This window comes from Mesoplodon densirostris, chromosome 13, assembly GCF_025265405.1.
Source record: "Mesoplodon densirostris isolate mMesDen1 chromosome 13, mMesDen1 primary haplotype, whole genome shotgun sequence".
Classification (NCBI taxonomy): domain Eukaryota; kingdom Metazoa; phylum Chordata; class Mammalia; order Artiodactyla; family Ziphiidae; genus Mesoplodon; species Mesoplodon densirostris.
In genome coordinates, this window is record NC_082673.1 from 78728275 (window position 1) to 78742035 (window position 13761).

The window sequence follows — 13761 nt, forward strand, 5'->3', positions numbered from 1 at the left end:
TGAACCAGAAGTCAAAGCCAGGCTTTGTTTCTTAAGCCTCCTGGGCCTTCAGCCCTCCCACTGTAACTAAAACTTGGGCATAGTCAAGGAGTTGAAAACCAGAGAGAAATGGCTGTCATTGAAATTAAATATGTTGGCTGGAATGCTGCTGTAAATACTGCTTGCTGCCTTGAATTCACTGTTTCTTTCCAGTCTGCCAGGGATTAGATAGGAACAAATGGACAGGAAGGGTATAGAAAAAGGATTTAAATCATGTAAAGGACAGACTTGACCTTGAAGATTTGAGGGGCTTATAATAGCTAGCCAGAAGAGGTCTGTGGATATGTTTTACAACGATAGATGCCCATAGCCTGAGATTCGTAGTGCTTTTGGTGACTGGTAGAGACTAGATTGTATCCAGAGATTGAGTTCTAAGTTTAATTCTTCGTAGAATTTACTTCAAGCAATATTTTGAGTTATACCTTTACTATGGTGGTTTATACACATTCTAAGGACATATCTATCTATATAATGAAAGATGGTCTCCATTGCTTTGGGGTAGAATTATTTAAGTCAGTCAGTCAGTCTCTCCTTCACTTTCTCTCACTCTCACTCTTAAAAGAAGGTAATGTTAAGGAGAATTTCTTTAGCCACAGAACCGATTATTCATGACTTTTGCATGAAGTGGGTTTTACTTATTTCTATGTAGTAGTTCAGACACTACTGCATATGCCTTCCATGCTTCAGGCCAGACCTGAGGGAAGTTCCTAAGTCTACCATTTATCAACTTTGTGACTTGGGACAAATGATTTAGCCCTAGTGAGCATTGGCTTCCTTATCTTGAAATGATGTTTACTAATACCAACTTCACGCTGTTGCCACAAAGGATGAGTAGTGTGTTCATAGTGCCTGGCACTAGTCAGTGTTCAGTGAAGATTTAATCTATGCCTTCTCTGTTCATTCCCAGGGTTTCTGTTTGAGCATTTAAACTGTAAATCAGCCTCGGTGGAGAGGACCGAGGGCATTTATTTAGCCTCTGCACAAGCCGGTAAACATCTGATGCACGCTACCTTTCCAGACACATTCACCCCCTCACTTGTTAAACCTGTTAAACCCTCTGTGGGCAGGCTTAGCTGCTCCTTCTTGCTTCTAAGCATTTTCCCCTCTGCCTGGCCTATAGTAAGTGCTCAGTAAGCATCTGCTAGGTAAGTGAGTTTCTGGACAGTAGTGTGTGGGTGGGTAGGATAGCGGATTGTTGACAAAGCTTCTCATAGAGCGTTGCAGCCTTGTGAGTTTAACTTCATGCTTTGGTCTCTAGTTAGTAGAAACAGCTGAGAGAGTTAGAGATGATCTTCACTTGATTCTTTTTGGTTCTAAGGGCAAAGTGCTTTCAGCATTTAGACTACATTTGCAGAGTAGTGATCCATTCTGTAATAATTATAATGGCAGATAACATTTTGTCAGTGCATACTGTGGGCCAGGCCCTGTGCTGATCATTTTAGCTACATTTTCTCACTTAGTCATGTTGTGAGTTAGATACTGTTATTGCACCCATTATACAGAAGAGGAAACTGAGACTCAAAGTTACGTGCCAAAGACTGCACAGCTAGCAAGTAACATAACCTAGATTTGAATGTAAATGGACTCCAGAGCTGGCTTTTTGAGTTACTGTATTATACAACTTCCCTCTTCTGTATGACTATGATAAGAAAATTGTATAGGGGGGTAAAGATGATTATAAAGGTCAATATTTCACAAAGATTTCCCCCATATTTGCTGAGCTTATAAAAGAGCCAGTTGCTTCCTAGTTTGTGTCATAAACTGTTACACTTCACTATTATTTCTGGTGGGAGGCAGTTATGTAATGTGGATTCAATTTTAATTTTACCACATTAATATCTGTGTGGAGGAATAATGGTGACTAAAGTACAGGGTAGTGAGAAGTAAGCAAGTTTCTATTAAATATTGCTCAAGCAGTGAATAAGTCATTAAATTTGACTTCTGATGAATATATAATGATTGCTTAATACTTGGCTGCCAGGAAAAACATACACACACCCACTCATAGAGGAAGGTGTGTGTGTAATATATGTTGCTTGAGATAGTTGGAGCTATATTTTAAAAGAGGAAGGGTTTTTCTTCCACAGAGGGAGGGAGAAGCAATATAGTTTATACTGCCATTTATTTGAGTTCATCCAAAAAGAAGAAATTTCTTGCTTACAAAATATAGAAGAATCAAGTTTTTATTTGAAGAGATTAGGAAATACTTATTCCCTGTTTCAGAAAGTAAAAATCTCCCTAGGTGCCACCTATTCTAGGAAATTTAAAACATAAATCAGGCGATTCCTGGCCTCCTCTCCTTCCTTCCTCCTTTTCAAAACGGACACATATACTTTATGGCACTGAGAATTTAAGATCCTTCTGAGTGTGTGATTCATGTGGAATTGGAGTCACAACCCCTGAAGAACACTAAATGACTGCTTTGTCTGAAAGATTTGGTATATTACTAATAAAATGCATGGAGTTGAATTTATTCAACTATATATAATTGGTATTGTTCCTGTTCAGACATGCCTATACATGACTTTGTAGAATAAAAAACACCTGCTTCTGCGGTTTTTGTTTGGTTAGGACAAAATTTCAGGAAACAACTTGACCATGGGCAAAACTGCAGTTGAATCAGGGACAGAAAGTTGGAAAGGATAAGTGGGTGAAATTTGTCTTGAGGGTGTGCCGCCTGAACACATACACCTGCACACATGTCCTCGTTGTAAAGGTAAAGAGGGCTTATGGACCAAGAAGGCATGAAGCATCTGGTCCTATTCTGGAGCTTAGGGAGAATTCTGGAAAAGGACCCTGTGGCTGAAATCATAGGCAACAGCAGAGCAAAGGAAAAAGACATCCAGTCGTGTAGAGAGGGAGCCTAGAGATAAAGCTGGGATGGACACGCTAGGGGAAGGAGGAGGGTAGGTGTCTTCATGTTTGTTTCACTGAAGGCAGTTCTACTGAAGACTTGAAGGACGTTGAGGGAACTTATTGGGCTCTGGGTCCTGTGTGCTCCCGGACCTGCTTCAGCTGTGCTTCCCAAACCTTAGGGCTAGGCCTCAGGGAAGAGAATTTATTTCTCTCCAGTGCATGGCTTAGGCTGCTCCTTAGGACAGCTGTGGCTTGGGAGGGGCCTTACTTAGAATAGTTGGTCAAGAAGCTGCATCTCTTAGTGGCATCAGTTACCTTCCATTCTTGCTGAACTGGTTGCTGGTATGGAAGGAAATCTTCACTGGTCTGTTGACCATGTCCATCTGGACTTGGGGAAGCCAAGATAAAGAATCTTCTTTATCCCCATTTTTTAACCAGTGGCCAAGAAAGTGGCATTATGTGGAGCAAGTAAGGTGGGAGTAGACACTAGACAATCTTGGAACTCACCCTGGATAAACTCTCATGAGCCTGAACTGTGCTACATAAGAATTACCATACTGTTAATGGCTTGCTACCTATTGATACCTTGTTTAGCCACAGGGGACCTGAAATTTGTCTCACATGAGTCTGCCTACATCTGTAAAAATAGCTAGTCTCCTCCCTTCCTCTCCTCTCAGACCTCTCTCTTCTCCCTCATTTTGCCCCATCTTTCACTTTTGAGACAACCCGCATTGATTGCTATATAATTCCATATAATTGTTTTGCTTTCGTACGTGTTCCTACCTCAGCCATTATCTTCCTCTCATTGAAGTCTCATGAATTTTAGGTTGAATTTGATTGCAACACTAAATCACCCATTTCTGCTTAATGTTCTTTATGTAACATGTACCTTTAATGCCTTATTCAACACTTCAAAATGAAAGAATAGTAATAGTTCTAATACTGCTGTTAATGCGTTCTGACATTGAATAACAGGTGACATGTCTCATGATTAGTGTGGCTGCCTAGATTGCATAATTACAGGTTTGTTTGACTTCAGGAGAATCATATGCAGGCCAACTGCATCCATTCAGATACTTCTTATGTTAGATAAATATCAGAGCACTTCAGTCTAAAAAGAGGTCCTCCTTCAGCGATGATCACTCTTTAGTTTTCTAGGACTTGACAATGAGCAGGAAAAACCAAAATGAAACAGAAACCATCTTTAAAGAATGGGTTTAGTTCTATGGCCCTTCCTGGTCTAAATAACACTTTGTAAGTCCTTCAGGTACTGTTCGCAGTGCATAGCGTTTGGCTAGTGCTGAGCAGGATCACTGGCACAGACAAGGCACACTTGCCACGGTACTGGCGTACTTACAGAAACAGTTATAATTGTTTAATAGAAATCAAAGATGATCTGTGCCCTCTGGACTTCATTTGCTGGGGCAGGGGTTAGGGGGACATATTTCAGCGAGTCATTGAACTAACCTCTGGGAGCAGTTTCTGAATCGGTGCGCCAGATGTATCACACCGGTCTCACCGAGTCTCCGAGCTCTCCCCAGGAGACCTCCCCACATGTTTATTGGCTTGTAAATGAATGTTCACGTGTATCACTTAGGTTCATTTGATTAACACAAGCAAGGGTTGATTATAATAAGTTAATGCTCATTGAATGGCACATTGAAGAAAGGAGACTATTCCTAGACTCCCAGACCCCGCTTGGCCAGGGGAGGACAGTCAAAGACACGGATAATAGAAAGGGTTTTGACACTGGGCTCCACTCAGAAGTACCTCTGCATGTGAAGCCTTCCAGGGCTCTTCCCTTCCCCTGAAACAGTTCTCTGCTGCTGCCCTTGCATGGCTGCTACTTCCTTCTCTGTTGTTGCTGGTGCTCTTGGCCTGGTACAGGTTGACTTACCAGCTGCTAGAGCTGACTTAGTTATTCTCCTAGCATTCAGTGGGTGACTTGGTTACTTTTATAGCCCCTCCAATTAGCCTTGCTGATGGAAAAGATCACTCTCTTCACCAATGTTAAAACTTAGCCATCTTCTAAAAGGGGAAGATTATTTTCTTCTGGTTATCGGTTTCCTCTACTAAGGAATTTGGGAAAGCTTTTCCCAGCTGTGATCGGACTGGGCCCGATCACATTTGAGTGGCGTTGGCCAGCGTCCTACTTGGAACAGACCACCGGGAGCTGAGGTGAAGCTCAGTGCCATGAGTTTCCCCCCAGTCCCCCCCCCACCCCAAGGGTTTGTTCCCTGGATATCCATGGAGGAGTTGGAGGTGCTTGTCCTTCTCACGTTTAAGCACCTTTTAGCACAAGAGGCTGGTGTACATACTTTGCAGCTAGAAGGTCTGAGTTGGAAGCCTAGCTCAGCCACTCACTACCGTTGTGTCCTTGAGCAGGTTACTTCAACTGCCTGGTGCTTCGGTTTTCTCATATATAAAGTGGAGCTAAAACTACCTTTCTCTTAATGCTGCTGTGAGGTTTAATGTAAACACAGTATGCTAAGTAGTCTTGGCTCATAATAAAGTGCTTACTAATTGTTAGGTACAGCTATTATTATGTATACATATTTTATCATTGCAGTTACTTTTTGGCTTGCAGAGGTGTGCTACAGTAATATTTGCCTCTCTGAGATTGTCATTCTGTGAATTTTAACATCATTTTTGTAATCTCCCCCCCACACTCGGCGCTAGTGCCAACCTTTTTCCTGTGGAAAAATCACACTGAAAATAGAATAGGCAAATAAGTTTATATTACATGTCTTCTTTACATTTTAATTCAACTGAATATCAGAGGCAGGACAATTTTTAGTTTGGTGAAAGTTTAATTTTCACATTTATTATATGATGGCCGTATAGGCATATTGAAGGAAAAGTTCCTGTAGTTCGTTGTTGGATCCATCATTCTTGCCCTCAAATGGATTAAAGTCTGTTTGGAAAAATGAGACAAATTCATATAAGAAAACAAGATTGTTTATGGTTCAAAGTGCCAAGGTATCAAGTATAGTTGTTAAGATAAATTAAGTGAGATCCTTCTAGGCTGGCAGAGTTTAAAAGCAGGTAGGGCCTGAGCTCAGCCCTTGAAAGATGTGTAGGATTTGGTTGGTGTGGATTTTTAGGAAGGGCTTTCCCTGTGAGAGTGGGAGAATTTTGGTAGTGGGATTATATACTGTGGAATAAAGGAGCAGGGAGCCTCTGGCTGGTCAGTGTCTCTGTACCTCCCCAATGCCCCAGCCACTTTTTAGTCAACAGCCAACTCCCTGTTTATGTGTTTATCCCTCTTTTCCTCCTGAGTTCTTCAGGGCTTTATTTAGCCTTTTTCATGCAACACTATGCTCTTTCCCCACCTCAGTTCTTTAGTGGAACAGGACACATTCCCTGTGCCTTCCTTTGCCTGGTATTTCTGAAACATGAACACAAATAACATACTTAGAAAGAGGCTTTATTGTAATCATAAGGGAGACAGGGGTTAACAACTACTTGATATGGATGTTCTCATGACCTCTCTTCCAGTTGCCATTGTGGGAGTCTCTTGTCTTCCGTCTCTAGTCTCTCCAAGCCCTTTTCCCCAGCAGATGAAAACATTGACTTGAGCCTGAAGTTATCTGACTGAGCATCACTTCCAGGTGTGGTGTGGTGTGGTTCTCGTTCTTCTCAGGAGTAGCTTCCTGCTCTCTTCTGGTGTTTTCCCTTTGTCGCCTCAGGCTGCACTATTCATCACTTAGGTTCTTTAGCTTGTCCCAACATTCTTGGGCCCTGGAGCCTTAGCTGAGGCTGCATGTCCACAGCTGGCCTCCTCAGGTACTTCCCTTAGGCTTCATGCCATCAAATACTGGCAGCCATCGCTCACGTTCTCCTTTGCAGGGAAGGTCTCCTTGGCCTTGTATTTAAAATTGTTATCTGGTTCAAGTCTTGTTATTGTCTATGGGACCTTGATAATGAGAATCATCACCCTGCTTTCTCTGAAAACTTTAATGTCGAAGGCATATTTCTAAGTGCTTTAAAAAATTAACTCATTTAATTCCAGAGGGAGGTTGCCAACATTATGTCAATTCCTACTGATTTAAGCCCCTGACACATTTTTATTTCTCATACTTCAAAGACTTTTGCTGCTGATACATCCTTTAGTGAGTTTCTATTTAGGTTGAAGTTGACACTAATTATTGCACTTTTGATAAAGCAGTTTATGCTGTTAGTCTTTGCTCAGGTTACCAGCTTGACCCACTTTTTCAATGGTCCCAGTATCAGAATCCATTACACATAAAATATACTGATTCCACTAAGAAAAGGAAAAAAAAAACAACACACACACATCATCATTTCCTTTAACTAGATAAGGTTTGTGTGAAACCAGGGGCCTATTTTTCTTTCTTCTTTTTTTTAATTTTCTTTTCTTCATTATTTTAAATGGGAAAAAATTAAATTACAGGCCAACCCCAAATCCCTAACCAATTTACTGAAATGTAACTATATACAGTAAAACGCCTGTATAAGTCACAACCCATCATTATTAGGATATAAATTGTTTAAAATTCTCTTCCTGATCATCAAGCAATTAATAGGATTTTTAACAAACAGTTGTTGTATATATGGCAATAGATACACGTTGGTACCAGCAACAGCTAAGCAACATGTCTCTTTCATTGATGTTTGGACATTTTCAAACGGTCTAACAATTTTATATGGAATATGACTTGAGACCTTTCTCATATACCGCTTTGTTAAAAATGTATTTAATTTGGGGAATGTAAATACAAATTTTTCTTATATAAACACTGCCCCTTCCCACTCCTCAAAAAAAAAAAAAAAAAGCTTATATTGAGGTATATGTATATTCTGTGAAGTCTGGGTGTTACCAGCCAAGAGATATTCTACCAGAAGCGTGTTAACCCAGAAGATATTTTATGGAGTGTGCTTATAATTGACTATTGTAAAACTAAAGCATAATTTAGAAGTCCAGGAAAATCATTTTTTAAACGCCAATTGTAAGTGGGTTTTATATTACTTCATGACTTAGAGATGAACTGTTGTATTGTTCTTCAGAGTAGACAAGAAATACTGCCATTTGTCTGAGCTAAGTTATTTGAATGAAGAGTCTTTGAGTGTGTGCGTCCCCAAATATGATTTAAGGACTCCAGTTTTATTTTCATTTCTTTCAGCTTTTTTAATATTAACGTTTTTATTATCCTGTGTTCTCTATCTTTTCCCGATCTATTATTAAATTGTGTGTCTAGAGCTTAAAAAAAAAATTTAAAAACACTTTGAAGAATAGTATCTTGCTTTTCCAATCTACTAGTCGCTTTCTATAGTCTCCTGTTCCCTGAGGGTCTTTTAATTTTTAAATATAGTAAGTATAGTTGTTTCATGCTCTGACTGATATCTGAAACATTTGGGGATCTGTTTCTGCTGATTTTTACTCTTTTTGGCTTGTTTTCTTGTGCTTTTCCTTGTAAGGTTTTTTGTTTTGTTTTGTTTTTATTTTTATTTTTTTCCCCTGTAATCTACTCATTATCCTTAACAATTATTTGTAGGGTTATTTGAGGCCTCAGATACAAGTGTCTTTTCCAGAGGGGAGTACGTGTGGGTACTTTCATTGTGAGACCACCTCCCACCAACATCAGAGCTCAGGTTCCCAGCACCACTCAGGTGAGGGGAACCCAGGCTGCAAACCCAGGCTGTGGCTTGTTGATACAGTTTTTCAGAAACATGTTTGTTTTCTCTCTCTCTCTTCCCTCTGTTCTGCTCAGTGGCCAAGGCCAACCTCCCTGCGGCCTGGAGGAGCAGAGTGGGATTACTTCCGGTTCATCTTTATTCTGACAAGTGGGGACCCAGCTTACTGGGGGAGAGTATGCAACTTTGATGTCCGGCGTTCGGCTTCTCTTTTTTCGTTTTCCCTAATTTTGCCCTGGTTGTTCCTTACTATCTTGTGACCCTTTTGTTTTTAAGGAGATTACTCTTTTTCCTATTTTATCCAATCATTTTACTTATTTATTTATTTTTATAAATTTATTTATTCATTTATTTCTGGCTGTGTTGGGTCTTCGTTGCTGCGTGCGGGCTTTCTCTAGTTGTGGTGAGCGGGGGGCTACTCTTCACTGCCGTGCGCCGGCTTCTCATTGTTGTGGCTTCTCTTGTTGCGGAGCACGGGCTCTAGGTGCACGGGCTTCAGTAGTTGTGGCACGTGGGCTCAGTAGTTGTGGTGCATGGGCTTAGTTGCTCCGCGGCATGTGGGATCTTCCCTGACTAGGTCCCAAACCCGTGTCCCCTTTATTGGCAGGTGGATTCTTAACCACTGAGCCACCAGGGAAGCCCTCCAGTCATTTTAGTTGTCTTCAGTAGGAGGATTGGTTCACATAACCCAACCTCCCATTACTAGAAGTGAAAATCTTCCTTATTTGATCTTTAACAGTACTACGAGGTTCATGTGCAGATATATAAGTGGGCTGCTCTAATGGATGAGGGAACTGAGGCTGAGAAAAGTGTAGTGGTTGATTTAAGATTGTCCAGGTAGGTGGCACAGCCTGGAACTCCTGAGTCTGAGTCTATATTTCCACCTTTGAGACTTTTTCTACTGGGTGTCTTCTTCGAATTTTGAATGAAGCAGGCATATATTGAAGGCATTTTAAAAAATATGCAATACCTTTACAAAATCATTTAGATAGACCATTGACTGATAAATTATGTTGGTACAGCTTTTTCCAAATACGGCATTTTAAATGGAAAATGATCATTGCTTTCCTTTCTTTTTCAGCTGAAGTGAGTAGTGAATACAGTATGGATAAGGCAATGGTTGAATTTGCAATGATGGATCGGGAACTAAACCATTATTTAAAGGCTGTTCAATCTACAATAAACCATGTAAGTTTATACCACTACCACTCACCTGGTTATATTTGGTTACAGCTCACTGACTTAGAAACACAAATCAAAATTCTTTTCTAACCTTTAATAATTTCTTATCCTTACTGTAGTAGCTATTAATCTCTTCTTAATCAGGAAGTTCATAGAACAGGAATCTTAAATATTTTCCCAGATAGGCCACCTAGGTTTAATTAGGATATTACATCTGTTTTAGATTTCCTTGCATTTTTTGGTCTTGAATTTTTTAGTCTAAGCCTCCTTCAAATGTGAGTAGTTTTTTATAAAATGCTACAAATTGCGTAGGACTTGTTTTTATTGTTATATTTGCTTAAGCATACAATTTAGACCAGGTTTAGTTACTCATTCTCCAGCTTTAACTAATATGCAGCTATTGCAAAATTCATAGAATCAGATAATAGGGAGAGGGTTTAGAGCAAGGTTACAAATAAAGAAGCGTGGCCTTTTGGTTTTTCCAGAAGACAAACTTGTCTTTGTTGGCTCCGGCAAGTCATAGGAACAACACATAAGGCAGTTAAGGTGGGAACATAGCAACATCCTTTTCAGCAGTACTGTGTTGAGCAAGAAATGAGCAGTATGATTGCAGTAATGTTTCTGAGAAGTGCTTTGTCCTCTGAGCAGTGGAAACTCCCCTTTGAACTGATTTCATATACCTGTGTAATAGGATGTCTTGTACTTCTGGTTTCTTTATTTGCTTTTTCTTACTTATATCTATGGGAAAATTCCAAAAATAAAATGCTTTACAAGATTGGCTACTATTCAGTGGGAGATAAATTTTTGAATATGGTTTAATACTTAAGCTGTAGTTAAATGAGTATATATGTTCATGGTTATATGCAGTTTTTCTGTTCTTTCTTTAAAAAAATTTTTTTTAATGGTTAATATTTATTAAGTGTAGCAGTTGTGACTAACTTAAGAATGTCTGCTTATATCCAAGTAATACACTCATTCAACTTGTACATTTCTGGTGTTTCTAACCATCGTGACTGTCTTGGGACTGTGAATATTCCTTCCATAGGAAAATACGAAAATGATGTCATGTTAGATTCTTTAAACTGGATAGCAAAGCACTTAGACCAGAGGTTTTCAACTCCAGCTGACCCCTAGAAACAGCCAGTCCCTACCCTACACTAAAGAGATTCTGATTTCATTGATCTGGAGGAGGATTGGGGCACCAGTATTTTTTAAAAACCCATTCTGTTATGTATCCAAAGTTGAAAACCACTGCCTTAAAAGAACAAGGTTGACTTTATAGAATAAAGTGTGTTCGTTACCAAAGATCAGAGTTAGGCTTATTGTACAGATCAATCCTGCCTTGACCCTTACATTCTATGGAGGTTATTTGATAGGCTTTTCTATCTTTAACCTTGATGTTTTGCAAATATAACAGCACAATGTACATTATAGATAAGAAAACAGATTTTGGAAGTTGAAGAACTTAATGTGGATTTTTTTTTTAATTATTAAACCCTAGGATTCACAGATACATAAGGTATTTTTACGTGAAGAATTGGACTTTTCCCCCTTCCAAAAACTGAGTCACTCATTAAAAAAAAAAAAGAAAAAGCAACCCTCACCCTCAGGCACATTCAGTAGTTAATAGCATTTCTTTCATCCTGAGGCCTCATGCCATTACACCCACCCTACTAATCAGGAAAGAATATAGTTGGAGTTTTATCCAGCTTTTCAGCCCTAACCTTACGCTAGACTATGGAGTAACTTGGATTTAGTGATTCTAATGCTTGTCGGGAAGGTCCCTGGTCTTTAATAAGAGAACACATGTTTATTGCATTTTTTTCTCATGCAAAGTTGTGCTCTGTATATAAGCTTGATATGAGACCAAGAATAGCAAATCATAGTTGAATAAGATTCTAAGACCTAAAACCATATAGGGACATAGTGGGGATATGACCATTATTTTAAGGGGAATATTTTACCCTCTTTATATACTGTGTACTCTTTACATAGTATGGACATGTATGGACATTGCTATCTTATTGCCTGTTTTGATGAGGAATAAAGAATGAACAGCAAATTTAGAGAGTCCAGAATGGTATAGCTGTTCTATGCTATAGAAATAGCAGTGGTCTAGGGATCAGAAATTCTTCCAACCCTGGTGCTTCCATTTTCTAAGTTATGATCCTGGGTCAAGAAACTTAACCTCTTGGAATCTCGTGTTCTTCGTCTGTAAGGTTCTTGGCCTGCCTATTTCACAAGATTATTATGTGAATCAGATTAGATATTGTGTATCAAACACTTTGACGTTCATAAAATTTGATGGAGATAAAGATACTATGTATTACAAACCCAGATATCCAAACATACTCCTGAGGAAGTTGGAACTGGATCTTTCTTAACGAGTACTTTGCTTTCTTTATTTCAGGGCTTTGAAATAAAACTTTTATTGGCTTTGACCTGTCCTCCTCTGGAATTCAGGAATCATATAGGATTAGATATAAGCTGGTAAAGTTTACAGTATGAGGTGTTTATGATCTCTAAAACGAAGAAATTGTTTTAAGTCAGATTATTAGGAAAGGATACAGAAAGTAGGAACCCCTGTTGAGTCTCATTTCACTTGTGCTCTGTCATAGACTTTCAAGAGCTGCAGTACTTCCATTCCCATATCATTTGCCAAGATTATCATCCCCCCCGCGGTCTTTCTGTTTATGAATTTTCATACAGTCATAGAAAGTTAAAAAATATTTTTCATCATCAAAGAGCATTAAAGTTTATCATTTAAATAAAGATCTCGCTCCTGCTCTCACCTTCACAGAATTCTGAAGGTTATACACCTCTGAAAAGGTTTTAGAAGTTTACTTTGGGACCTTAGATGTGGTTCAATTTACCAACAATCCCTGGGAAGTCCCTTTGGCATCCAGCAGAAGCTCTCAGATTGACTTTCTTTGTCCTTTAAGAAAATAGAGCTGCTAGAGCTGAAGAATAGAGCTGAAAACTTTATTTGGAATCAGTATTTATTTCAGTGCTCTGAAACTTAAAACAAAAAAAAGGGGGACTTTGTCCCAGCTGTTTTGTAGAGGGAATATCATGCAGTGAGCACCTAAGGGGGGAAAAAAATTCCCAGACAGTCTCTAAGTTATTTATAAAAACTTTCAGGATAAATGGGTTATATATCTGTCACAACTCTTTAAAACATGTAGAACCGTAAACAGAAGTTCTGTATGAACTCTTCGGAGACTTTCAGTCATGAGACCACGCGTGATGAAAGTGTTTTGAAAGGTATAAAATGGCACATAGATATGCTATGATACATTTACTTCTTTTATTGCTGTTACCGCTGAGGAAAAACTTCTCTCAGTTTCATGTTGAGAACAGAGTGATGTTCTGAACATTAGCTTTTGATGACCTAACGTTCCCTTCCTTGATTTCTAAACTTTTATTATTTGAGTATCTTGAAGGGGCACCATTGGCTGGCTTTTTGTTCTCAAACATTCACTGAACAAATATTTTCTAAACATCCGTGTGCCAGGTACTTCTAGGTGTAAGAAAGAGGAGGTCAATCAGCAAAGCCCATATGATCTCACCTTCAGAATGTCTGAAGCCTAGAGAGGGAGACAAACATTTAACAGAGAACAATACAGATGTTATTTAATGATTGTTGTGCTGTGTACTACAAAGGGAAAATAAAGTTTTCAAGGAGTTAATAACTCAGGGGGCATATCTGCTGGTGGGGGGAGTAGGTTGGTGGTTAGGGGACTCCTTCCTGATGAAGTGATAATGAATCTGAGATGAAAGTCAAATGCGCCTCAACATGGGGATCATGATATATAATTTCCCCGTCTATGTGACTTTTGCATGAAATGGAAGCATCTTTTTTTTCCCTCAGTGTCAGAGTTTCAGAGTGCCTTGATCAATCCAAAGGCTTAATTTGAGAAAATTAAGCCAGAGAAAGCCGACTTTTATACATAGGAAGTTTAAAGTCTATAGAGTAGTTGAGTAGCCTACCTAAGGTTGGTCGAGGATTCATTCATCCACAGATGTGAG

The 13761-nt window shown here is 39.3% G+C and overlaps 1 protein-coding gene across 1 annotated transcript in view; it reads left to right on the forward strand.

The window, feature by feature from the left end:
• The window catches only part of NSMCE2 (NSE2 (MMS21) homolog, SMC5-SMC6 complex SUMO ligase), a 234437-nt gene that overhangs the window by 38845 nt on the left and 181831 nt on the right, over positions 1 to 13761 (forward strand). The window contains exon 3 of the mRNA XM_060116041.1: positions 9632 to 9738. Within this exon, the coding sequence (XP_059972024.1) occupies positions 9632 to 9738 (107 nt within the window). The remainder of the gene's footprint in view (positions 1 to 9631; positions 9739 to 13761) is intronic.